The 22,325-nt window shown below is 56.6% G+C and overlaps 3 protein-coding genes across 5 annotated transcripts; 2 read left to right on the top strand and 1 right to left on the bottom strand.

Annotated features, from left to right (window-relative positions):
• Positions 1 to 937: 937 nt before the first annotated feature.
• Positions 938 to 7,942, top strand: JPH4 (junctophilin 4; the record flags this gene model as incomplete). Its single annotated transcript, XM_082617049.1, has 5 exons — positions 938 to 1,331; positions 2,089 to 2,860; positions 5,920 to 6,038; positions 6,395 to 6,927; positions 7,859 to 7,942. Exons 1-5 carry the CDS (start codon positions 953 to 955, stop codon positions 7,940 to 7,942), a joined length of 1,887 nt encoding a protein of 628 aa, XP_082473175.1. The 5' UTR covers positions 938 to 952.
• Positions 7,943 to 9,788: 1,846 nt separating this feature from the next.
• On the top strand, positions 9,789 to 18,453 carry AP1G2 (adaptor related protein complex 1 subunit gamma 2). 3 transcript variants are annotated; one of them, XM_082617165.1, is made up of 22 exons: positions 9,789 to 9,858; positions 10,300 to 10,510; positions 10,927 to 11,051; positions 11,195 to 11,336; positions 11,463 to 11,559; positions 11,733 to 11,809; positions 11,928 to 12,023; positions 12,428 to 12,508; positions 12,792 to 12,890; positions 13,066 to 13,121; positions 13,297 to 13,410; positions 13,595 to 13,735; positions 13,820 to 13,874; positions 13,955 to 14,077; positions 15,710 to 15,799; positions 15,889 to 16,016; positions 16,281 to 16,385; positions 16,714 to 16,837; positions 16,920 to 17,055; positions 17,745 to 17,908; positions 18,134 to 18,232; positions 18,317 to 18,453. In XM_082617165.1, the coding sequence occupies exons 2-22, from the start codon at positions 10,301 to 10,303 to the stop codon at positions 18,416 to 18,418; spliced, it is 2,364 nt and encodes a 787-aa protein (XP_082473291.1). In that variant the 5' UTR covers positions 9,789 to 9,858; position 10,300; the 3' UTR covers positions 18,419 to 18,453. The 3 variants fall into 3 exon arrangements, with proteins under 3 accessions (XP_082473291.1, XP_082473292.1, XP_082473293.1); XM_082617166.1 differs by lacking the exon at positions 16,281 to 16,385; XM_082617167.1 differs by lacking the exons at positions 9,789 to 9,858; positions 10,300 to 10,510; positions 10,927 to 11,051; ... (2 more) ...; positions 11,733 to 11,809; positions 11,928 to 12,023 and having other exon boundaries at positions 12,422 to 12,508; positions 12,792 to 12,900.
• Positions 18,454 to 19,314: 861 nt separating this feature from the next.
• THTPA (thiamine triphosphatase) lies at positions 19,315 to 21,818 on the bottom strand. Its single transcript, XM_082617168.1, has 3 exons — positions 21,494 to 21,818; positions 20,571 to 21,122; positions 19,315 to 19,451 (listed from the first exon to the last, which is right to left on the bottom strand). Exons 2-3 carry the CDS (start codon positions 21,115 to 21,117, stop codon positions 19,339 to 19,341), a joined length of 660 nt encoding a protein of 219 aa, XP_082473294.1. The 5' UTR covers positions 21,118 to 21,122; positions 21,494 to 21,818; the 3' UTR covers positions 19,315 to 19,338.
• Positions 21,819 to 22,325: the final 507 nt, after the last annotated feature.

Below are 22,325 nucleotides of genomic sequence, written 5' to 3'. Positions count from 1 at the left end.
TTTTTTCCCCTACACTATTCTCATCTCCCCCTACCCCTGCCACTACCTCGCGCGCCCCCCACTGCCTGCTCCTCCGGCTGGGGAGAGAGGGGACTCTCTCCTGCGGCTCCCCCACCTGGGCTCTCCGCGTTGGAGCAGTCTCTCCGGAAGGGGAGGGGGCTTGTCTTGTCTGGGCGAGGTGGGAGTGGAGGTATCCTGCCATGGATGCTGTGCCTGGGAGGCAGCCTGAGCCCCAGTCCACATGGTGAGTAACCTGCCCCCTCCCTTCTGCCCATCTGCCCATCCGCACCCTCGCCTTTCCCCTGCAGAGCCTCCCCCATCCCCATCCTTTCCCCCACCAAACCCTCTGCCCACCTTGCTCCGATCTCCCCCCTACGTTTTCAACCCGCCCACCCCCCCACCCCGACCTTTGCCAGGGAAGCCAAAGAACCGGGGCAGAGGGGTCCTGACAGCAGCCAGGGAAGCGGGTGGCTTACGATTCTGCCCAGCCCCCTCTCAGGACCCCCCCCCCAACTGCCATCCTCACTCGATACTTTGGGGTTCCAGGTTGGAGTAGTGGCACTCCCGCTTGGGGTTAGGACCCCAAGCCCTGGGAGTGGCCCTCTACAAGAACGGAGGGATGGGGGAGCCCCGTGCCTCCAAAGCTTAGGAGCTGCTGGAAGATGCTGCTGAAGGGTGGGGGGTTGGGGGGCGGTGCTGAGGCTCCGGAGCCACTGGGCCAGGGAGCGACGGGCAAAGAGGAGGGGCCTCGCTCGCCACTTCCCCCCTCTTTCTCCGCAGCCACTCAGGATGAGGGTCCGGCCCTGCCTGCCCGCGCTGGGCGCCCCCTGCCTGGCCCCGGTCTAACTGCCCCCGCCCCCAGGCCTCGCCCGGCTCCCAGGCCCCCAGCCGGCTTCTCCAGCCCCAGGATGCGCTGAGCCACCGGGGGGCTGAGGCCGCGCCAACTACATGCATGTCCCCCGGGGGCAAGTTCGACTTTGACGACGGGGGCTGCTACGTGGGGGGCTGGGAGGCGGGGCGGGCACATGGCTACGGCGTGTGCACGGGGCCCGGCGCCCAGGGCGAGTACAGCGGCTGCTGGGCGCAGGGCTTCGAGTCACTGGGCGTCTTCACGGGGCCCGGCGGACACAGCTACCAGGGCCACTGGCAGCAGGGCAAGCGCGAAGGGCTGGGCGTGGAGCGCAAGAGCCGCTGGACGTACCGCGGCGAGTGGCTGGGCGGGCTGAAGGGGCGCAGCGGTGTGTGGGAGAGCGTGTCCGGCCTGCGCTACGCCGGGCTCTGGAAGGACGGCTTCCAGGACGGCTACGGCACCGAGACCTACTCCGACGGAGGTGCGGGGCCCTGCCCACTACTGTCTGTCTGCTCGTCCGCGTGCGCCTCCCCGCTGGCCTGCCCCGCGTATGCCTTCCCCAGCCATACAACCCCCGGCGCCCCGCTGTTATCCTACACGCCTTCCCTATCAATATGCGCCCCTGCGCCCATCTTTCTGCGCTCTCCTCCCATCATCACACACGCCTTCCTTATTTGTCTGTCCCCTGCCTGATTTTCCCTCTCCCCAACCTGCCTGCCCTCACCCCTTCCCTGTCTGCCTGAGCCTCACCCCCCGCATCTACCTAACCCTCACACACCCCCTGTCTGCCTGTTCCACACACCACACCTCCCCTCTCCACCTGCCTGTCCCTAACACCTCTGCTCTGCCTGTCCCCTCACACTTCCTCAGTCAGCCCCTGACAGTTCTCTTTGCTTGTCATATGCCATCTATACACCCCCGTCAACCTGTCCCTCACACACTCTGGACTGTCTGTCCTTCACACACCCCAGCCTGTCTGTCCCTCCCCCTTTCCCCTGTCTACCTGCACGGCCCTAATCCACGGATCTCCCACTACCTGCCTGTCTTCCCTCTGCTCTTCCACACCTTCCGACCCCACCTGGCCTGTCCCCGGCTCCTAGTGCCCTTCCCCGACCTCCACGCCAGTTGACCCCACCTCTCCCACCCGACTCTTAGGCTTCCAGGGGCGCATGGGGCTGGGGGTGGCAAGGAGCGGCGGGTCCTGACTCTTTCTCCCCCTCCTACCCCGCCCCGCGCAGGCACCTACCAGGGCCAGTGGCAGGCTGGGAAGCGCCACGGCTACGGGGTGCGCCAGAGTGTGCCCTACCATCAGGCGGCGCTGCTGCGCTCGCCCCGCCGCACCTCCCTGGACTCGGGCCATAGCGATCCCCCGACGCCGCCCCCGCCCCTGCCCCTGACCGGCGACGAAGGAGGCAGCCCGGCCTCCGGCTCCCGGGGAGGCTTCGTGCTGGCCGGGCCTGGGGATGCTGACGGCGCGGCCTGCCGAAAGCGCACCCCCGCGGCCGGCGGGTTCTTCCGCCGCTCGCTGCTGCTCAGCGGGCTCCGGGCGGGCGGGCGCCGAAGCTCCTTGGGCAGCAAGAGGGGCTCCCTGCGCAGCGAGGTGAGCAGCGAGGTGGGCAGCACGGGACCCCCGGGCTCCGAGGCCAGCGGGCCCCCGGCCCCGGCGCCGCCCGCCCTCATCGAGGGCTCGGCCACTGAGGTGTATGCGGGCGAATGGCGCGCCGACCGGCGCAGCGGCTACGGCGTGAGCCAGCGCTCCAACGGGCTGCGCTACGAGGGCGAGTGGCTGGGCAACCGGCGGCACGGCTACGGGCGCACCACCCGCCCCGACGGCTCCCGCGAGGAGGGCAAGTACAAGCGCAACCGGCTGGTGCACGGGGGGCGCGTGCGCAGCCTTCTTCCTCTGGCCCTTCGGCGGGGCAAAGTCAAGGAGAAGGTGGACAGGGCCGTCGAGGGCGCCCGTCGAGCCGTGAGCGCTGCCCGCCAGCGCCAGGAGATCGCCGCTGCCAGGTGGGCACCGGGTGCAGAGGCCGTAGCGGGGTTAAGGGGAGAAGGTACCCTGGGGATAAGGAAGGGGGCGGTGCCTAAAGGAGGACCAAGACACAAGGCCTAGGGCCCGGTGGGGAAGAGCAGGCCTAGGGCCAGGCATTTGTAGCCCTGGGTATTTGAGGTGTTTATATCTGAGGCTACAGGTGGACGTGGGTGTAACTGTGGGTGGCTGGGTATTTGAGGAAAGCCCTGTTAGACTGTAAGCGTGTCTCAGTGTCTTGTGGGGATGTGTGTCGTTGTGTGTGGGGGTAGCAATGAGTGCTGCCTTGTGCCGGCCCAGGAAACCTCTTGGAACTCAGACATGTCGCTAGTCTTCCTCTTCTTGTAGCTGATCCGGCCTCCAGGACTCTGCTGCTGGGAGCAGCAGCCCCCGGCAGAGAGACAGGGAGAGTACGTTCGTAATCACATCCAAGCCAGCCCACAGTCTGCTATCATTTCAGCCTTAGGCCTTGGGAAGGTCTAGTTCGTACAGCTGATCTATCCACCTGAAAATATAGTCCCTCTCACCTTTGTCTCCTCTGCCTCCCTTAACCCAACGGATAAAGGTTGAAGGGGAGGAGGCTTGCCTATAAATGAAATTTTCTTTCTGCAAATCAGATTACATTTCATGCATCAGGAACCTCATTATCTAAAGCAGTGCAGTCCAGTAGGAATATAATGTAAGCCTAGTACATAATTTTGAATCTTCTAGTAGCTGTATGAAAAAAATATGAAGAAACAGATGAAATGAATTTAAATAATATATTTTATTTAAACCAATATACCCAAAATATTATCATTTCAACCTGAAATCAATATGAAATAATTAAGGAGAGATTTTACCCCCCCCATTTTTCTTAAGTCTTTGAAATCTAATATGTGTTTTGCACTTAGAGTACATCATTCAATTTAGACTAGCCACATTTTAAGTGCTTAATAGCTGCATATGGCTTGTGACTAAAGAAAGCCAAAAATCTGTTTGTAAGGAGTTCATAAGCCCCTGATTTATACAATTTACACATAGGAATTTTTAGATATTGGTTTTTCTTTAAAGGGGAGGGCACAGTTGAAGGATCTTGTTTGAATTTGAGAGTGTTTCAGAGGATGAAAAGTCAGGATACGTCCAAATATGCTTCAGTGAGTTTGTAAAATGGGTGACAAGGGGTGTGTGTGTGTGTGTGTGTGTGTGTGTGTGTGTGTGAGTGAACAGGTCATATCCAGAGTAGATGCCTGAACCAGAGAATGTCTATCTGTAGGTATATCCGAGTGTCTGGATGGTTAGAGTCCAGGGCCTTAAGCCAGGGAAGGGAGAGGGCAGAGCACCAGGGAGCACTTCAGGCTGGACGGGGAGTGGGCATGTGCAAGAAAAGCTGATCTCAGTAGCCAGAAAGATCAGGCAGTGGGAGGAGGCTGGTTGGTCTCCCCAGCAACAGGCCTGGCAAACCTGATTGGCTGCTGATTGCCATGGAAACAGCAGGGCCCCAGCAGTAGGTGCCTCTGCCAGGTAGCCTGAGCCTGGCCTGATGCCTGAGCACTGACTCGGTCTACTGGCTAGGATTTGATCAACCATACCCTCCAAAGTCAAAAATACAGGACCTTTTCAATGTTGCAGTTTCTTGGCTGCCAACAGAACTCAATGCAACCCCAAACTGTGATCCTCATCCCCTGCCTTAAACTCTGAGACCAGCTCAGTTTCAGGACAGGGCTAGGCATATAGATCCTGAAAGCCCTAAGACAGAAGAGCAGGGTTATCTGAGATCCCTCCAAGCAGGTTCTAAAAGTCTTGACCCACCAAGTTTGAGAGGAGGAGGCTGACCGTATCTCCCAAGGTATATAGAGAGGAAGTAGACTTAAGATGACAGGGGACACCATGACCCTTCTCCCTACCCCCATATCCAGACTGCTTTCTTAGGCCAGATAAAACAGGCCCAGGGCCAGGGGGAGTCATGGGTCTTGATGCATTCAAGCCCCTGGCAAGTATATCTGATTACCTCTACCTCTGATCCTTTACGCCCCACCTTCAGTCAAGATTACAGAACTAATTTAATAATTACAAGGCATCGGGGTGGGATAGGGAGGGTTGGAGGGAGACGCAAGAGGGAGGAGATATGGGAATATGTATACGTATAGCTGATTCACTTTGTGATACAGCAGAAACTAACACACCATTGTAAAGCAATTATACTCCAATAAAGATGTTAAAGAATAATAATAATTACAAGGCATCTATGATTAACAGCAGAAGGTAAAAGGGAAGGGAGAATTGAGGAAACATCTGACATCAGATGGAGAACTGAGAGAAAACAGAGGGGAAGGGATTGATAATGCTTCAAGGTTACCTGTAACTAAGGAGCGGAGCAGGGTTGAAGGGGGGCTGTGGAAGGGAGAGTAAGAGCTCACCTCTTAGAAGGTGTAATCACAACGGTGAGAAAGCATGCATGTTAGCAGGGAGAGGGAATAGATAGTAGCAGAAAGGGGAGACCCACCCTTACTCCGGGTCCAGAGCTCAGAAATGAGGAAATGGGGGTGGGGGGGCAGTGGCAGTGATCGGGGGCAGGGAGAACGATGTGATAACAGCAGTGGCTGAAGAAAACAAGATGCAGAATTCTCATAACAAGAGGTAGCAACACAGCAAAGAGGCATAGCTTGTGAGCACCAAGCAGGTGCACCGCAGAGATGTGCTAAGAGAGCGAGGCCTCATTTGTCACTGGGAGGGAGCAGGACAGGAATGGAATAACAGAGTTGAGGGCAGTGGGGAGGGCCTGGCCCTGCAGCTGGAGGAAGGGAAGTGTTACTACTGGATGGAATGGTGGAGAGAGTGAGAGAGGAGCAGGAAGGTGTGATGACAGCAAGCGCGGCCCAGATCTAGGGGAGGAAACCAAAGGCCGGCCGCCCTGCCGGGGAAGGGGAGCAGCTGGCAGAGTGTGAGCAAGGGTGAGGAGTCCAGAGGTGAGCTCAGATCTGGGGGGTGTGATGCAGTGGGGACCTGGGCCAAGGGACTGGAGTAGGTCTGTTAAGACAGTGTCCCTGGAACCCGACAGGGCAGCAGACGCCCTTCTAAAGGCAGTGGCAGCCAGCAGCGTCGCCGAGAAGGCTGTGGAGGCAGCTCGAATGGCCAAACTGATAGCCCAGGACCTGCAGCCCATGTTGGAGGCCCCAGGTGAGGCGTGGGCAGCCTGGGGCGGGGCCGGGGGAGGGGGTGGCTTCCTGGGGAGCTGGGGGGCCTGGGCATGGAGAAAGGGGAAGGGAATCCCTGCAGGGGACTGGGGCCGGAAAAGCCAGGGTATGAGGATCTAAGGGGACAGAGGGTGGGGACCAGGCCCAGTTGTTTGAGGAGCGAAGTAGGAATTTATGACATAGGGTCACAAGGACTAGGGGGTTGGGGTCTGGCAATGAGAGGCTGTAAACCAGGGGGTACCAGAGTCCTGGGAGGCACCCAGGCAGGGGGATAAAGCTGTAGCTTCTGCAGCCCAAGGCCAGTTCGTCCCCTCTGATTCTTAGCTATCCCTGCCCCAGGCCGCAGACCCAGGCAGGACTCAGAAGGTTCTGACACAGAGCCCTTGGATGAGGACAGCCCTGGGGTGTACGAGAATGGACTGACCCCCTCAGAGGGCTCCCCTGAACTGCCCAGCAGCCCTGCCTCCTCCCGCCAACCCTGGCGACCCCCTGCCTGCCGGAGCCCACTGCCTTCTGGAGGGGACCGAGGTCCCTTCTCCAGCCCCAAAGCTTGGCCCGAGGAGTGGGGGGGCCCCGGTGAGCAGGCAGAAGAACTAGCTGGCTATGAGGCAGAGGATGAGGCTGGGCTGCAGGGGCCAGAGCCCAGAGATGGCTCCCCACTCCTCGGAGGCTGCAGCGACAGTTCCGGAAGTCTTCGAGAGGAGGAAGGGGAGGATGAAGAGCCCTTGCTCCAGATGAGGACCCCAGGGCGCTCGGAGCCGGAGCCCACCGCTTTGCCAGTCCTGAGGGGCCTGTCCTCGAGGGGTCCTGAAGCCGGGTGCCTGATGGAAGAGGCTGAGGAGGCTGCTGCGTCCGAGAGGCCCGCCCAGCCGGTGAGAGACCCACCCCTCCCCAACTCCGCCCTGTGCCCTCTGAGTCTCCCATCCTTCCTGGTCCCTCTTCTCCTCAAAGCCTGGCCTCTCATCCTTTCCAGACCTCTCTCTGTGATACCCTGAGGGGCTTTGATGTGCACTTAGCTTCCTTTTTGCCTGCCCAGTCTTGGACTATATCCCACCTCAAAAAAATAGAGAATTTTCAAGCTGGAAGGAACCTTAGAGACCTTCACGTCCAACTCCCTCATTTGACACATGGGAGGACTGAGGCACTTACAGTAACTCACCAAGGTTACGAATAATTAACAGTACAGCCAGAACATCTTTGCCTGCTCTCCTTTCATATCATTTCCGGCTCCTGGTTTTCTACTCCACCTCCACCCCCACCTCCACACTTTCTGTCTTTGGTGCCCAGAAATAAAAAAGGAAAAGCTTGTTCCCTCCCTACCCTGGCTCTCCCTCCCTCTCCTGGGAAGAAGAGAAATAGGGAAGAAGGCAGAAAACTGGGAGGGGTGGAGTTTCCCCAGTACCCTCCACTCTGATTGGACTCCAGGCCTTCTCCTGTTTCCTAGCAACCACATCCTCACCCCTTCATCCCCTCTCTGCTTCACTGCAGTAAAGGCTGCTGCTGCCAACGTCTGATACTAAGGCCAGGCACCTTCTGCCTGGGCCACGTGCTGCAGGGAGGGGAGAGGAAGGAGAAGGGAGGATGGGCTGACTTGAGGGAGCCAGAGGGAAGGTGGGGCCCTGCCTGGGAGCAGAGGAATGTTTTGCAATCCAAAGCAAAGGTTGGAGATTTCCCTGCTCTGGCCTCTGAGGAGAGGTGCCTGGGACCCTTCTGCTTTGCCACCTCAGCCAGGGCAGGAAGGTGGGACCCGTCGCTGGACCCGGTCCTCCGGCACTGAGACTGCATTTTCCCCCATCTCTCTAGGGAGCTGCCAACCCATTGGTGGTGGGAGCCGTGGCCCTCCTGGACCTCAGCCTGGCATTCCTGTTCTCCCAGCTCCTCACCTGAGGCTCCTGCCTGGCCTAGTTCTGGCTTTGGTTGCTGCCTCTTCACTCCTCTGACCTGCCTTTTCCTCTTTTCTTCCTCCTGGTTGTTTTTTCTCCTATCTTTCTTTCTCTTCTCCCTTCCCTTTCTTTTCTGTCCCCCTCTGGTTTTCTCTCTTGTTTTTTCTTTCCCTCTCTCCTTTCAGATTCTCTCATTCCTTCTGGCTCCATCTCTCTGTCTTCCTCACTCCCTTCCCCACCCACCCCTTCTCTCTCTCTCTAGATTGTTTACATATGAAGGGCTTTTCTCGCTCAGAGTCGCTCTCTTCTCTGAGACACACAATTCTAAGTCAGACCATTGCCCCACACCCTCCCTGCCTTTTCTTTAGACCTGAACTTGGATGAGGGTTGGGGTTTGGTGTCCCGAGGAGTCTCCCAGAAGCTGAGCAAAAAGGAAGGAGAAAATGGAGAAGGGGTATACTCTATACGGGAGAAGACTGTATCCTGGGCAAGGCACTGGCCGTGCTGCTGTGACTCCCTGACCCAAGGGGCCTGGCGTCCCTCTGAGACCTAGTGATAAAGCTGGAGGGGGTGCAGCCTCCATCTCTGACGTTGGAGGACCCTACCCCACCTCCAAGCACTGAGCTAGGTTCTTGCCGAGCTCCATCCTTCCCTGAAGGAGATGAGGGGAATGAAAAGTAGAATGGCTCCCCAGCATCTTCTCCCTCTTTCTTTCCTCAACAGCCAGCCCCTCATCCAACCCCCTAGGGTGGCATCCATGTCAAGAGCAACGTGTAAAGGAAAGAAAATGTCCTATGCGGCCAAGCCCACCCTCTCCCACCTTTCTCTCTCCCCCTAAAAGTTTGTTTGTTTGGTCTGGACTCACGTGTGGCCTTTGATCAAATTTCTAAGGGACCTGAAGGAGACATTTCTACTGCAGAGGGTTAGAGGCACCTGAGCAAGGACCCCACTCCCCAACTCTGGCAGTAGTGGCTGGGAAGGCATTTCTGGAGAACAAACCAGACAAGCTAATAAGAACTCACAGGGCAGCAGAAGCTGTTTAGTAGTACCTAAGTGGGTTATATCCCTTCCCCCATCATATCAGAATCTTGTGAAATGGGAAACCAACAGAAGGAGGGGATCAAAGGAAGCCAGTCTCTCACACACTTTCCAGGCACAGCAGAGGTGAGAGTCAAACCCGGGTGAGAGGTGGGTGGAGAGCCCTGTTTGAGGTTGTGGCTGATCCCTGGTACTAGCTTTTCCCCTGGGGGCAGAAAGCCCTAGGAAGAGGGTACTGTAGGGTCCCCAGAGGATCTTTCCTCCCTCCCCTGCATGAGGCAGAGGCAAGCTGCCTGCCAACCCCCTCCCTCAAGGAATGGCCTTGCCTGGGAATGCCCACCACACACGAACTCTTCTTTTTTTCTAGTCAAACTCTGTTTACTCCTTGGCCTGCCTCCCTCTTCCTCCCCTCTCAACCTTTACTTCTAATTTGTATTTCATGGAATTTGGGATTGAAGTTAAACTACAACAGTGCCACCAACACCAAGTCTTGCAGGAAAAAAAATATACAAAGAAATTTAACAAAAAAAATATATTAATAAAAAATTTCAAAAAAAGGGGGGGGAAATTGTCCTCTCCTTTGGGTGTGATGGCTTCAAACCAAGCTCTCAGAGGCTCTCCGGGTAAAGGAGCCCTCTTGGGGACCCCCAGGCCTGTTATTACACTCTCGCCGGCCCTAAGTAGTTAAGAGTTCTTTCTCCTCAACTCCAAACCAGGAAGGCCTGAGCTAGAGGCTTCAAGACTGCTCTGCTGGTCGGCCCAGGAGGGGCGGGGTCCCGTGATGGGGGCGGGGAGAGGGAAGAACCAGACCAAGTTCCAACGCTCGCCGGGTAGCACCAGGAAGCGCTGTGGGGAGAGGAGCGGAGTTGAGACTGAAGCCAGGTGAGGCTGGCGTTAGGGCTGGCGTCCTGGTGTGGGGAAGCTGAGGCCGCCTGAGAAGTGAACGGCGGTTCCCGAGGAAGAAACAGCGCTGGGCTCTAGAAGGAAAGGAATGGCTGACCTAGAGATGGGAAACCAGGTGTAGACTAAGGGAAAAGAGGTGGGGCGGCGGGGGGGGGCGGGGGGGGAAATAGGCGGGGTTCCGGCGCATGCTCGGTAGCAACGGGCGTGGAGTGGGACGGGGACGCATGCGTAGTGGAGATCTCCTCCCGCGGTGAGGAGGGGGCGGAATTTGGGGACCCGCGTGGGGAAAGGGCTCAGTTTTAGGGTAGCGGTGGGACCCAAGCCCTCAGGAACTTGGTACAGGGCAAGCCTGTGCAGAAAGGCCAGACGCTTCCAGCCAGAGGGTTAAAGCCCTCTCCGCTCCCGGGCTTTGCCCCCCAGGATGGTGGCGTCCTCGTCCTCGCTGAAGCTTCAGGATCTAATCCAGGAGATTCGTGAGGCCAAGACCCAGGCCCAGGAGCGGGAGGTGATCCAAAAGGAGTGCGCCCACATCCGGGCCTCCTTCCGCGATGGGGACCCTCTGCACAGGCACCGCCAGCTGGCCAAACTGCTCTACGTCCACCTGTTAGGCTACCCCGCCCACTTTGGACAGGTACTGGGCAGGGACGCCTCCCTTCTGAGTTTGATGAGAGAAGCTAGTGGAGCACCGTCTCGGACCCCCTCACCTATTTGTGCCCCGATTTCTTTATTCTACAAAGCTTCTGAACCCTCACAGCATGCACCGCAGACCTCCTTCCACAGTATAACCCCAACTGGTCATCAGCTGGGCTGAACCCTTCATTCTCTGGCCAACGCCATTCAGGGCACTTCCTCCTCTCTTCCCATCCTCCTGTTTCCTTGAAACTACCCACTAACTGAATCTCCTAGACCTCTCTCCTTGTTGACGGGAGGGCCATGGGATATGCTGCCCTCACAGATTAATCTGGTATAAAGGAGGAAGATGGAAAAGGGACGTTAGTGCCTCTGGTTTCACCCCTGCCCCTTCCTGGTCTGCCCCCTTCCCTGTAGATGGAGTGCCTGAAACTGATCGCCTCCCCCAGGTTCACAGACAAGAGGGTGGGCTACCTGGGGGCCATGCTTCTACTGGATGAGAGGCAGGATGCCCACCTGCTTATTACCAACAGCATCAAGAAGTGAGAGAGTTCTGGGAAGCGCTTGGAATCAGGGAGATGGGAGAGTGGGGAACTGGGAAATCCCAGGGGGTTGCCTGCTGTAGGTACTGGGAAGGGCTGGATTTTTCAGAGGCTTGACTGACCGTCCTCCCAAAACTCTGCAGTGACCTGAGCCAAGGGATTCAGGCTGTACAAGGCCTGGCCCTGTGCACTCTGAGTGCCACAGGCTCTGCTGAGATGTGCCGGGACTTGGCCACTGAGGTGGAGAAACTGCTCCTGCAGCCTAGCGCCTATGTGCGCAAGAAGGTGAGATGGCAGGTTCTAGGCACTTGCGCCTCCAGAAACTGTCCCCTGTCTGCCACGTGGCAGAGGTGTGGGGGGCGGTCCATCCTGGCAGACCCCTGCCTCTTCTGAGACCCCTGACCTCTGCAGGCTGTTCTGACTGCAGTGCACATGATCCGGAAGGTCCCTGAGCTCTCCGAAATCTTCCTCCCACCCTGTGCCCAACTGCTTCACGAACACCACCACGGTAAGGCCATGGGGCTCCTCGTCCCCTGCCTCAGCTCTGGCTGTGGACAGAAGGGAGACGCAGGATGGGAACAGCAGCTCCTAGGAGAAGGGTAGCACGTGCACACAAACACACACATGCAGTAGACTCCCCTGTGCCCCTGCCCAGCACTCACTTCCCCCACCCTGACCCAGGCATCCTGCTGGGCACCATCACGCTGATCACGGAACTCTGCGAACGAAGCCCTGCGGCCCTCGAGCACTTTCGAAAGGTGGGCTGGCGAAGGGGCGGGCCCCGGGCCAGGAAGAAAAGGGCAGTAGGGTTGGAATGGGGCTGAAGATTGAGAGGATTAGGAAGAATGCTCAGACCAGGCCATGCCCTCCCTCCAGATGGTGCCCCAGCTGGTGCACATCCTCCGGACTCTGGTGACGACGGGATATTCCACAGAACACAGCATATCTGGAGTCAGCGATCCCTTCCTGCAGGTGGGCTGACCCTTCCCTGCTATATCCCTAGAACAAAAAGCTTAGTAAGCCCATGGCCAGCAGTCACTTCCCAGAGAACACTTGGGCTCAGTCAGTGTCTTGGGCGAGAGGGTGGCAAGCACCAGGTTCTCCCAGGACCAGTGTGGGGAGGGGGATGCCTGAAGGCCAGAAAATCCAGTTTGGTAACAATATGTTTAAAAAGCCTGTCCTCAAATCCCCTGGCCTCACACACCTCTGAACCCCTCCCAGGGCCCAAGGGATCAGTGGAGGTGGGGGGAGGGCCAGGGAGGTTCTCGGGAACCAGCCAGACCCCTCACAATGCTCTCCTCAGTGCTGGACTTTTCTTCTCAGCCCCACGACTCCTTCCCCTAAGAACCACCCCCCAACCTTTAACCCAATTTCAGGTCCAGATACTTCGTCTGCTTCGGATTCTGGGCCGGAACCACGAGGAGAGCAGTGAGACCATGAATGACTTGCTGGCCCAGGTGGGGGTGGGGTTGCCGGTTAAGTGTGTTGCTCTGTGATCCCACTGGCCCTGCGCATCCCTCACATGACCACTCACCGTGCGGTGGCCATATGATAACGTCTCCATTTCCCTCTGGACCGGGATCTGCCTGAGGACAGGGACACAGTCTGTCTCAGTGCAGTAGGCCTTGGCACATAGCGGGAGCTCAGGGAGCCTTGTTAGCTGTTTGAGGGATGATATGATGGAGACCTGAGGAGAGGACGGAGCCCCTTAGAGATGCATCTTCTCTCGCATCCACGCAGGTAGCCACGAACACAGACACCAGCCGAAATGCGGGCAACGCGGTCCTGTTTGAGACGGTGCTCACCATCATGGACATCCGCTCTGCAGCGGGCCTGCGGGTACCCTCCCGTATGCCCCTCCCCCCTGGGGCCCCTCCCACCCACCCCAGCCAGGCAGAAAGGTCCTGTTCACTGGTTTCTCCTCCCCACCCTGGTCACCCTGTGCCACGCAGTCCCCACTCCTGAATGAGCAGGTTGCTTCTTCCCTGACTGTCCCCAACCTCTGCCTCCATAGGTTCTAGCTGTCAACATTCTTGGCCGCTTCCTGCTCAACAGTGACAGGAACATTAGGTAATGTAATAGACCCAGGTGTCTGGCTGGGCTGTGTCACTGAGCCCTGGGTCCTCTGCCCTCCTTCTTCCAGAGTCTCCGGATTCACCAGCCTCTTATTCCTATACCCAGGGCAGGACGGGGTGGGGGAGGGCTGACGGCCATGGCATGACAGGGCCTCTCCTGCTCTGGCCAGGTACGTAGCCCTGACGTCCTTGCTGAGGCTGGTGCAGTCTGATCACAGTGCTGTGCAGCGGCACCGGCCCACCGTGGTGGAATGTCTACAGGAACCTGATGGCTCCCTCAGCCGGTGAGCAGGACAGAGGAACGAGAGGGCAGGGCAGAGGGCCCAGCGCCTGGTGGCCAAGACCCAGGCCAGCTCAGAGCAGCTGGAGAAAGGGGACTAAGGAGACAGGTGCCTGGGGAAGGGGGGGCCTGAGGCATGTCATAGGGTGACCTGGGTTACCTGTATAAACACACATCTCTCCTGCCAGGCGGGCCTTGGAACTGAGCCTGGCTCTGGTGAATAGCTCCAACGTGCAAGCCATGACACAGGAGCTGCAGGGTTTTCTGGAGTCCTGCCCCCCTGATCTACAGGCGGACTGTGCCTCAGGCATCCTTCTGGCAGCAGAGAGGTGAGGGGATGGGTGCCCAGGAGGCAGAGAGGGTGGAATCCAGGGACTGTCAGCACCAGGACTGAAGAGCCATATGTCCCCTAGGTTTGCCCCAACCAAGCGGTGGCACATAGACACCACCCTACGTGTGCTGATGACGGTGAGGCAGGGGCTGGACTGAGAACTGGGCGGGAGCGTGCAGGGTTCACCACACTGACTCAGCCACGTCCACCCCTCCAGGCAGGCACCCATGTGCGCGATGACGCAGTGGCCAACCTGACCCAGCTGATTGGGGGCGCCCAGGAGCTCCATGCCTACTCTGTGCGCCGTCTCTACAGCGCCCTGGCTGAGGACATCTCCCAGGTACTGCTCCCACCACCAGGCCTGGGGCTGCCCAGCCTTTCCTGGGCCACCTGCTCCATGTATCTGATTCCCAACTGTTTTTCCCTCAGGGTCACAGCTCTCTACTTAGCAGAGGAGACACTCAAAGACAGAGCCCTGTTGGTAGTTAGAACACCTGGACTTCTGTGCTGGCTCTGACACCTACTGTCTGTGCAACCACAGATGACTCATTTACCTTCATGCTAGGTCTACTCAGCATTCTACCCTGCCTATCTCCCAGAGCTGCCTTGATCAAATGAGATAGATAAAAGCCCTTTCTGCATGTATTAGGTTTTGCTTTTTTTTTTTTTTTTTTTAATGTGGGATCTTAGTTCCCCAACCAGGGATCGAACCCGTGCCCCCTGCGTTGGAAGCAAGGCATCTTAACCACTGGACTGCCAGAGAAGTCCCTCATAGGTTTTCTGTGGGTTTTTTTTTTTTTTTTTTGCATGCGTTGGGTCTTTGCTGCTGCGCTTTCTCTGTAGTTGCAGCGAGCGGGGGCTACTCTTCATTGCGGTGTGCGGCTTCTCATTGCGGTGGCTTCTCTTGTTGTGGAGCAGGGCTCTAGGGCGCACAGGCTTCCGTAGTTGTGGCACGCGGGCACAGTAGTTGTGGCTCATGGGCTCTAGAGCGGAGGCTCAGTAGCTGTGGCGCACGGGCTTAGTTGCTCCGTGGCATGTGGGATCTTCCCGGGCCAGGGCTCAAACCCATGTCCCCTGCATTGGCGTGCAGATTCTTAACCAGTGAACCACCAGGGAAGTCCCTGGTTTTATTATTACCTTGAATGCTGAGTGAAATCACAGATGCCAACCAGTATCTATAGCCCCCTTTCCATATTACTTTAGTAGGCTAGGCAGAAACCACCGCCCCTTCCTCAAGGGAGGACCCCCCCTCACTTCTCCCCATCCTTGCTGCACCCCTTGTGGTTAGGCCATGTAGGTTTGTTTTTGTTTTTGTTTTTGTTTTGGCATTACTTTCTGAATGTTATTCTAGGATTTTTTTAAATTGAAATATAGTTGATTTACAATATTGTTTTAGGTGTACAACAAAGTGATTCAGTTATACATATATATTTTAAGATTATTTTCCATTATAGGTTATTACAAGATATTGAATATAGTTCCCTGTGCTATACAGTAAATCCTTATTTATTTTACATATAGTAGTTTCTATCTGTTAATCCCATACTTCTTATTTATCCTTCCCACACCCCCTTCCCCTTTGGTAACCATAAGTTTGTTTTCTATGTCTGTGAGTCTGTTTCTGTTTTGTATATAGACTCATTTTTATTACTTTTTAGATTCCACATACAAGTGATATCATACAATGTTTGTCTTTCTGTGTCTGGCTTAATTTAGTACGATAATCTGTTGGTCCATCCTAGGCCATGTAGTTCTGAAACTTGGCCACCAGAGGGCAGAGGAAGTCCAGGAGCCAGCACAGAGCTGGGAGCAAATTAACAAAACTGCTCATAACTGCTCCCTGTGCTGAGGCCCCTCCCTTTCCCCACCCCTCCAAACTCCACCATCTCTGCACTGCCTAAAGGATGCCATGGGGTCTGGAAGTGAGGAGGGGACACAGACACAGGCCCATCATGTTTCTCATCCCACTCAGCAACCGCTGGTGCAGGTGGCAACCTGGTGCATCGGGGAATATGGGGACCTCCTGCTGGAAGGGAGCTGTGAGGAAATTGAGCCCCTGCAGGTAGGTCCTGCGTTGGGGATGCACTGAGGAGGGACATATCAGGGGAGGCAGGGCTGGCCCCAGGGTCACTCCCTGTGTCCCCCTGGAAGGTGGAGGAAGAGGAGGTGTTGGCACTGCTGGAAAGGGTGCTGCAGTCCCATATGTCCCTGCCGGCCACCCGAGGATATGCCCTCACAGCCCTCGTGAAGCTCAGCACCCGGCTCCGTGGGGACAACAAGTAAGAGTGGGTCCCAACCCCTCCCACAGAGCCTCTTCTTGGTGCCTCCATTGAGAGATGTCCCTTCACTGTGCCCCCCAGTTTCTGAGTTTCCGTCCAGGCCCACAGCCCGATCCCCACTCCTCCGTCCTTAGCTTCTTCCTTTTGAGCCAAGAATCATGGGTATCTCCGTGGTCTGTGGGGCCTCTTCCTTTCTTGCCGCATCCTGGAGTTGAAGGGCATGGCAGACGACCCTTCCCACTCACGCACCACCCTGCGGCCCAGCCGCATCCGCCAGGTTGTGTCCATCTACGGGAGCTGCCTGGACGTGGAGTTGCAGCAGCGGGCGGTGGAGTATAACACCCTCTTCCAGAAGTATGACCACATGAGGTGTGCGCGCCACTCTGCTGCAGTGTGGGACCCAACCCCCGGCCCCCTCCCCATTGTCCCTTTCTGGGTGCAGGGGTCTCATCCTCACCTGTGTCCTTTCTCATCCAGTCAGAGCCTCCTACTCACAGTTCATTGAAGCTAAGTGGGCTTCCCACCATCCTTGTTCATCTGAAGCCCAGCAAGACTGTGCCATCTTAGAAAATCAGAGGGGCACTTCTGACCCACCATGTGCCCAGGACTCCCCATGTTCTTACCCCTCCTCCCACGTGCCTCTTGTGCAAAGCCCAGGGTCTACCCAGAGGGATACACCTGCATTCCATCCTCCCAGGGCTGCCATCCTGGAAAAGATACCTCTTGTGGAGCGAGGTGGCTCTCAGGTTGATGAAGAAGCAAAGGAAAGCAAAGAAACAGCCCAGCTTTCGGAAGCAGCCCCTGTCCCCACAGAACCCCAGGTGAGGAGGCCGGGAGCCCCAGGGGGGAAGAGCATGGTCCAGCTTCCATACCCAGTCCTGACACTTCTGCCCTCTCCCCCAGGCCTCAAAGCTCTTGGATCTGTTAGATCTCCTGGATGGCCCTTCTGGGGATGCCCAGCACCCTCCCCCTCTGGACCCCACCCCAGGAGGCGCTTTGATACACCTCCTCAACCTTCCCTGTGCTCCCCCACCCCCTGGTAAGCCTCAACAAAGGGGAGATGTCTTAAAGAAGGGGCAGTGGAAACAGGCTGCTTCCCCTTCTAAGCCAAGGACTGAGGTTGATACCCTCTTCCCTGCTGTGTACCCCCATCACATCCCCATCTTAGTAAAAGCCTTCATTACATCATGCCAGTCTCCTCCTGGACACCCTCCAGTATCTTCCCTTTGTTCCAGACTTCTTACCCTGGACTGCGGGCCCTGCTTCCTCCCTGCCCACCTCACATGCTTTCCCACTACCCACTCCACTGGCCCCCTCTCAGCTCCTCAGGCCCTCTCACCTCAAGCCCTTGGCATTCCTATTCTTCTCACATGGCATGTCCTTTCCCCAGCACATCAAAATGACTGGCTCATTCTCAATCTTCAGGCCTCAGCTAAACTGTCAGATGCCTTCCCCTACCTCTCCTATTTAAGTTAGTTCCCCCCAGTTATCCTGGCATAGCTTGTTTCCTTCAGAGCACCAATTACAGTCTGTGATTATCTTTCTTGTTTATTGTTTCTCTCCCCCCGACTAGGCTGTAAGCTCCATCAGAGGCCGCGTCTTATCCACTCTGTCACTAGCATCTCGAGCAGTGCCCTGCACCCAATGGGTGCTCGTTTAATTTTTATTGAATGAGTGAACTGTTATCTTCAGCCCATACACCAAGCCACTTCTTTCTCCCTGCTGTAGCTCCCATCCCAAATCTCAAAGTGTTTGAGCGCGAAGGACTACAGCTGAATCTTTCTTTCGTTCGACCCCCTGGAACCCCTACTTTGCTGTTAATCACTGTCACTGCCACCAACACCTCAGGGGGTGATGTCACCCACTTCATCTGCCAGGCCGCTGTGCCCAAGGTTTGTAGAAGACTGGGATTCAGAGGTGGCCTCGGTACTCTAGGAGAAAAGGCCACTAAGTAGAGGAGGTGGGTGGGGGAGAGAATGAGATGAGAAGGGAGTGACTTGCAGAGACGGGCACTTGGGGAGTTATGGGGAAGAGGGTTTAAAACTAGTGGGTGTGGAGGGATCACCTGAGCCCAGCCAGCTCCCTACGGTGTGCTCCATCCAACTTCCTGTGTTCAGAGTTTCCAGCTGCAGCTACAGGCTCCCAGTGGGGACACAGTTCCAGCTCAGGGTGGCCTTCCGATGACCCAGCTCCTCAGAATCCTCAATCCTAAGAAGGTGAGCTCCAGGAGCCCCTCGAGGCTAATACCCAGTGAAGGGAGGAGTCGGCGCTTACCCTGGTCTCTGCTCTCCTATTCCTAGGCCCCCTTGCGGCTGAAGCTGCGCCTCACCTACAACCACTTTGGCCAGTCGGTGCAGGAAATCTTTGAGGTGAACAACTTGCCTGTGGAGACATGGCAGTAACTCAGCCTCCACTCACAGCCTGAAATCCTCCTGTGTCCTCAAACCCAGGGGCCCCAGCTACTTGGAGCCCGTATCTGAGGACAACCAGCAGGTGGCACTCTGGTCCTGTACTTGCCACTGTAGAAACTGGGGTTGGGGGGCTGCCCCCAACCCCACAAATAGTGAAAGCCCAATAAAGCCTGAGGGGGGAAGGCATATTTGAGGTAGAAAACGTATGTGAATAACAGCCAGGGAAGAGCCTTCTTACACAGGAAGTAGGTATCTGGCCCTAAGCCTTTGGAACTGGTTTCAACAAAGGAAGGTTTTCTTTCTACCCCTTTCCAGGTTGGAGGGCAAATGTGCCCCTAAACTTCCACAGGAGGCACTCTATCCTCTGGGCCAGAGCAGGGCACAGGGGCAACATCAAACCAGAATTTCTAGATTTCTAACAGGGATCCCCACCCATTTCCCCAACCTCCTGCTGTTCCCCATACCCCAGGGCAGGGCAATCCCTGCTGCCTCCCCTCATCTCTAACTCAGCTGGAAGGCAGTTTAGGAGCCGCTGGCAGAATCAATGGCATCGACCAAGGGAGGGAGGGTGGCAAGGGATTTTCCTGTGCTTAACTACTGATCACGGCTAAGTGGAAATCCTATAAACACGAGCGGAAATCAATGGAGGCTGCTTAGCGGCCAGGGGAGAGGGGCGGCCCACAGATTGCATCTGACGGATGAGGGGGCAGCCAGGGAGGGCTCCAGGAAGGATAGCTGAGGGTAGGGTGAAGGACAGGCGGAGCTGGAGAGAGAGGAGTCACCGTGGGAAGGGAAGCCAGAGAGGGAGAGGCACAGTGAGCCCAGGAATGAACCTCATTCAACCCAGAGCTTTCTTCCCCATCAGGCAAGTGACACCCTAGCCCAGTGGCACGTCTGGATCTTCCAGTCCCCTAAGGCTTCTCTTTGGAGCTGTACACTTCTAGCAGGCGCTGATAGTCCTGAGGTCGGAAGCGCTGTAGGTACACAATCAGCTTGGCAGGTGCCGTCTCCTGCGCCAGCACACCTACAGGCAAAAGGAGAATGAGCAGAGAACCAGACAGAGCTGAAAATGCTTTGACTCTCCCTGCCCACGCAGCTGGACCCCAAAGTTGTTTCCAAGGCAGCACTGGGATTCCGAACGCCGTCCAACCAGCTTCTCTAACTCGCCAGCCCACTCCCTGATTAGCCTAGGGAAGCGGGCCTAAGAGGGCCACTTGAGGCAGGAGTGGGCCTGAGAAGCCAAGCATGAGCCTCTCCTCCAGCAAGAAGTGGTGAAAGGCACTCAGGCACCATGAAGACAGAGGGTGCCTCAAGAGCGACTCATTTCAATTGCTGCTTCTGCCCCCCAATCAAGATTAAAGCCTATCCAGGCAGGCCAAAGCTCATTAGCTTGGTAATGAAGCACATGCAGAGATGCACACAGAGAGAGAAACCAAGGGATGTAGAAATAAGAGAAGCAGCTACAGCCGTGGGGTGGGATTCGCGGGGAATTCTAGCCCGTGTGGTGTGGAGTCACAATAAGCCAGTGTCTGATTGTTAGTGCCTGGCAGCATGCTGGGCAGATAGCAGGGAACTTGCTGTGGGTTTGCTGGGGAGGCAAGAGCAGCATTCCAGGGCTGTAAGGCCCGATGGCATGCACAACACTATACTCCTGTGGATGAACTGTGTACAAGGGAGCTAAGCCTGGGAACGGAAAAACTAATCTGCTACCATTTGCCCCGCTGTCTGTCACATAGGCACAACGTTCTTGCCTTTTACTCAAGCCAATAGGACAAATCAAATGAGGATTTAGTTGTAAAAGTGAGAGGACAGGAGTTGGGGGAAGGAAGGATGGATGGAAAGATTGAAGAGGAAAACTGACAAAGAGAACTGAAAGACACTTGGAGTGACTAGAGGTATGAGAACTACATGAGACAATGACTGGGATGGATTAGAGACACATGGAAGGATTCAATCCAGGTTAGACAACTATTGCAAAAGAGGAAACCGGATTTGATAGAGCCCTAAGCAAACTGGGTCCTCTAGAAAATTGCTAAAATAATTCCCCTTACAGAAATAGCCTCGAGACCCTCCCCACTAACTGGCCCAGCGGGTACACCCAGAAGAGGAGCAAGGGAAGCACAGAAAGGTCTGTCTCCCTCACCAAGCATGCTGCTGAGGCTGTGGATCTTCTCTAGGGCAGCTGGGACTTCAGCCTCCTCTTGCACCAGGGCCTCTACCTCACCCACAGCGTAGCCAAAGTCAGCTGTATCCAGGTCCACCCTGAGCGGCAGCTCCTCTTCATCAGCTCCGCGCAGCACCAGTTTCCAGGCACTACGCTTAGTCACAAAACTAGCTACTTCCTGCAGCCCCAGCGGGCCCAGCAGAGCAGCCACACCTCCAGCCCCCGGGACTTCAGCGCTCAGCACCTCACAGAGCTGGGCCACAACTGCAGGCTCAGCTGTGAGTTCCATGTACTTAGTGTGGGGTCCTGAGACACTTGCTGCTCCGGGACATTTGAGCTCCCATCCACTGCCCTCTCGCTGTCGGAGCCAGTAGTCAGCCCGCATGAGGCTCAGCTCAGGGGTGTCATAGTAGCTGTCTCGGAAAGTGACTCGGCGCTCCAGGGTACCCCCCAATTCCTGCAGCCGCTCTTCTGTGCCAGGGCCGGGAACAAACTTTCGCTCCACTTCAATCAGGCCCTGGGCCATGCTACCTGCAATCAGTCAATCAACAAACATTGGCTGAGCTCCCAAAGACCCCTACCCCCGGAAGAACTTAGGAGGCGCACACACTGTCGCAGGGCTCTCTGTTGGGGGCCCTTCCTCCCTGCCTCTGTGATGGATGGCCCCTTCTTGTCTCTGATGTTCTAAGGTTCAGCAATAGGGATAAGTCTCCAGTTAGATCCCTTCCATTGCTGAAAATGCCCTCAATCCAAAGGGCTCTCTAGAAAGCAGGCCGTGTAGCGGGTGTCCTTTCAACGCGCCCGCTAGACACCATGCTACCCCGGGAGGACGGCGGCTCACTGCCGGGGTCGACCCCGCCCGATCCCCCCACAGCAACGGCCAGCGGAGCCTCGAGTCTCACCTCAAAGCCCCAGGATCTCCCTCTCGCGGGACCTGGAGAAGGGGGAAGGGAGCCCACGCCACGCCCGCGAGGAATGCCGGGAGCAGTTCCTGGCCCCGGACCTCGGCCCGGTTCTCTGCACACCCGGGAGATCCCGGCACGAGCGGCCATATTAGGCCCGCTGTGGCGAAGCCGAGGGCAGGCCGGGGCCCGAGAAGCCTGCTAGCTCATGGGAGGCCGCAACCTCCGCGGTGGGCCGAGAGCGAGGCCATCTCCCTGCGCTCTGCTCCTCCTCCCAGACCCCTGCCGGCTCTCGGAGGTGGGGGTGGCCCTGGTCTCAGGCCAACGGCTGAGTCGGCACCCTGGGGCCCGGGTGCATGATGGGAGATGTAGTTCCAAAGGGAGACTTTGCTTTCTTGCCCCGCCCGTCGCTATGGTGACAGGAAAGCTGCGATTAACACCGGCGGGACTCGACCTAAAGTTGAGAGAGTCGGATGGAAAAGGAGCTGAGGCCCCAGTCCTGTCTCCAGCCCCCTCACCCCGTTGGCAGATGGGCCTGGAATACAAGCCACTCACTGAGACGCTGTCCAGCAAATATTTTATTGACTATTATGGTGTCCCACTGAATGCAGGCCAGTGGGAATGAGCTAGGGGAAAAAAAAAAAAAAAAAAAGGATAACTAAGACCAGTACAGCTACTCTAGACTCTGGAGTTTTAAAGGGGAGTTAATACATCCCCATGAATGTTCAGGATAAGGGTGGATGGGAGACTTTCTATAAGAGGAGGAAATGATATTTTGGATGAAAACTAAAGACATGATGGGATTTCAACGGTTGGAGACCAAGATGGTGAC

This window comes from Mesoplodon mirus, assembly GCF_964341445.2.
Source record: "Mesoplodon mirus genome assembly, chromosome: 4".
NCBI classification, from domain to species: Eukaryota; Metazoa; Chordata; class Mammalia; order Artiodactyla; family Ziphiidae; genus Mesoplodon; species Mesoplodon mirus.
This window is presented reverse-complemented; position numbering and strand designations above follow the sequence as displayed.

Excerpts from the sequence above, each read along its gene's own strand:
- AP1G2 (XM_082617165.1), top strand. The coding sequence starts at position 10,301 with ATGGTGGCGTCCTCGTCCTCGCTGAAGCTTCAGGATCTAATCCAGGAG. Across the intron at positions 11,337-11,462 it reads GCGCCTATGTGCGCAAGAAG|GCTGTTCTGACTGCAGTGCA; the intron begins GTGAGATGGCAG and ends TGACCTCTGCAG. Across the intron at positions 12,509-12,791 it reads TGAATGACTTGCTGGCCCAG|GTAGCCACGAACACAGACAC; the intron begins GTGGGGGTGGGG and ends GCATCCACGCAG.
- THTPA (XM_082617168.1), bottom strand. The coding sequence starts at position 21,117 with ATGGCCCAGGGCCTGATTGAAGTGGAGCGAAAGTTTGTTCCCGGCCCT. Across the intron at positions 19,452-20,570 it reads CAGCCTCAGCAGCATGCTTG|GTGTGCTGGCGCAGGAGACG; the intron begins GTGAGGGAGACA and ends TTTTGCCTGTAG.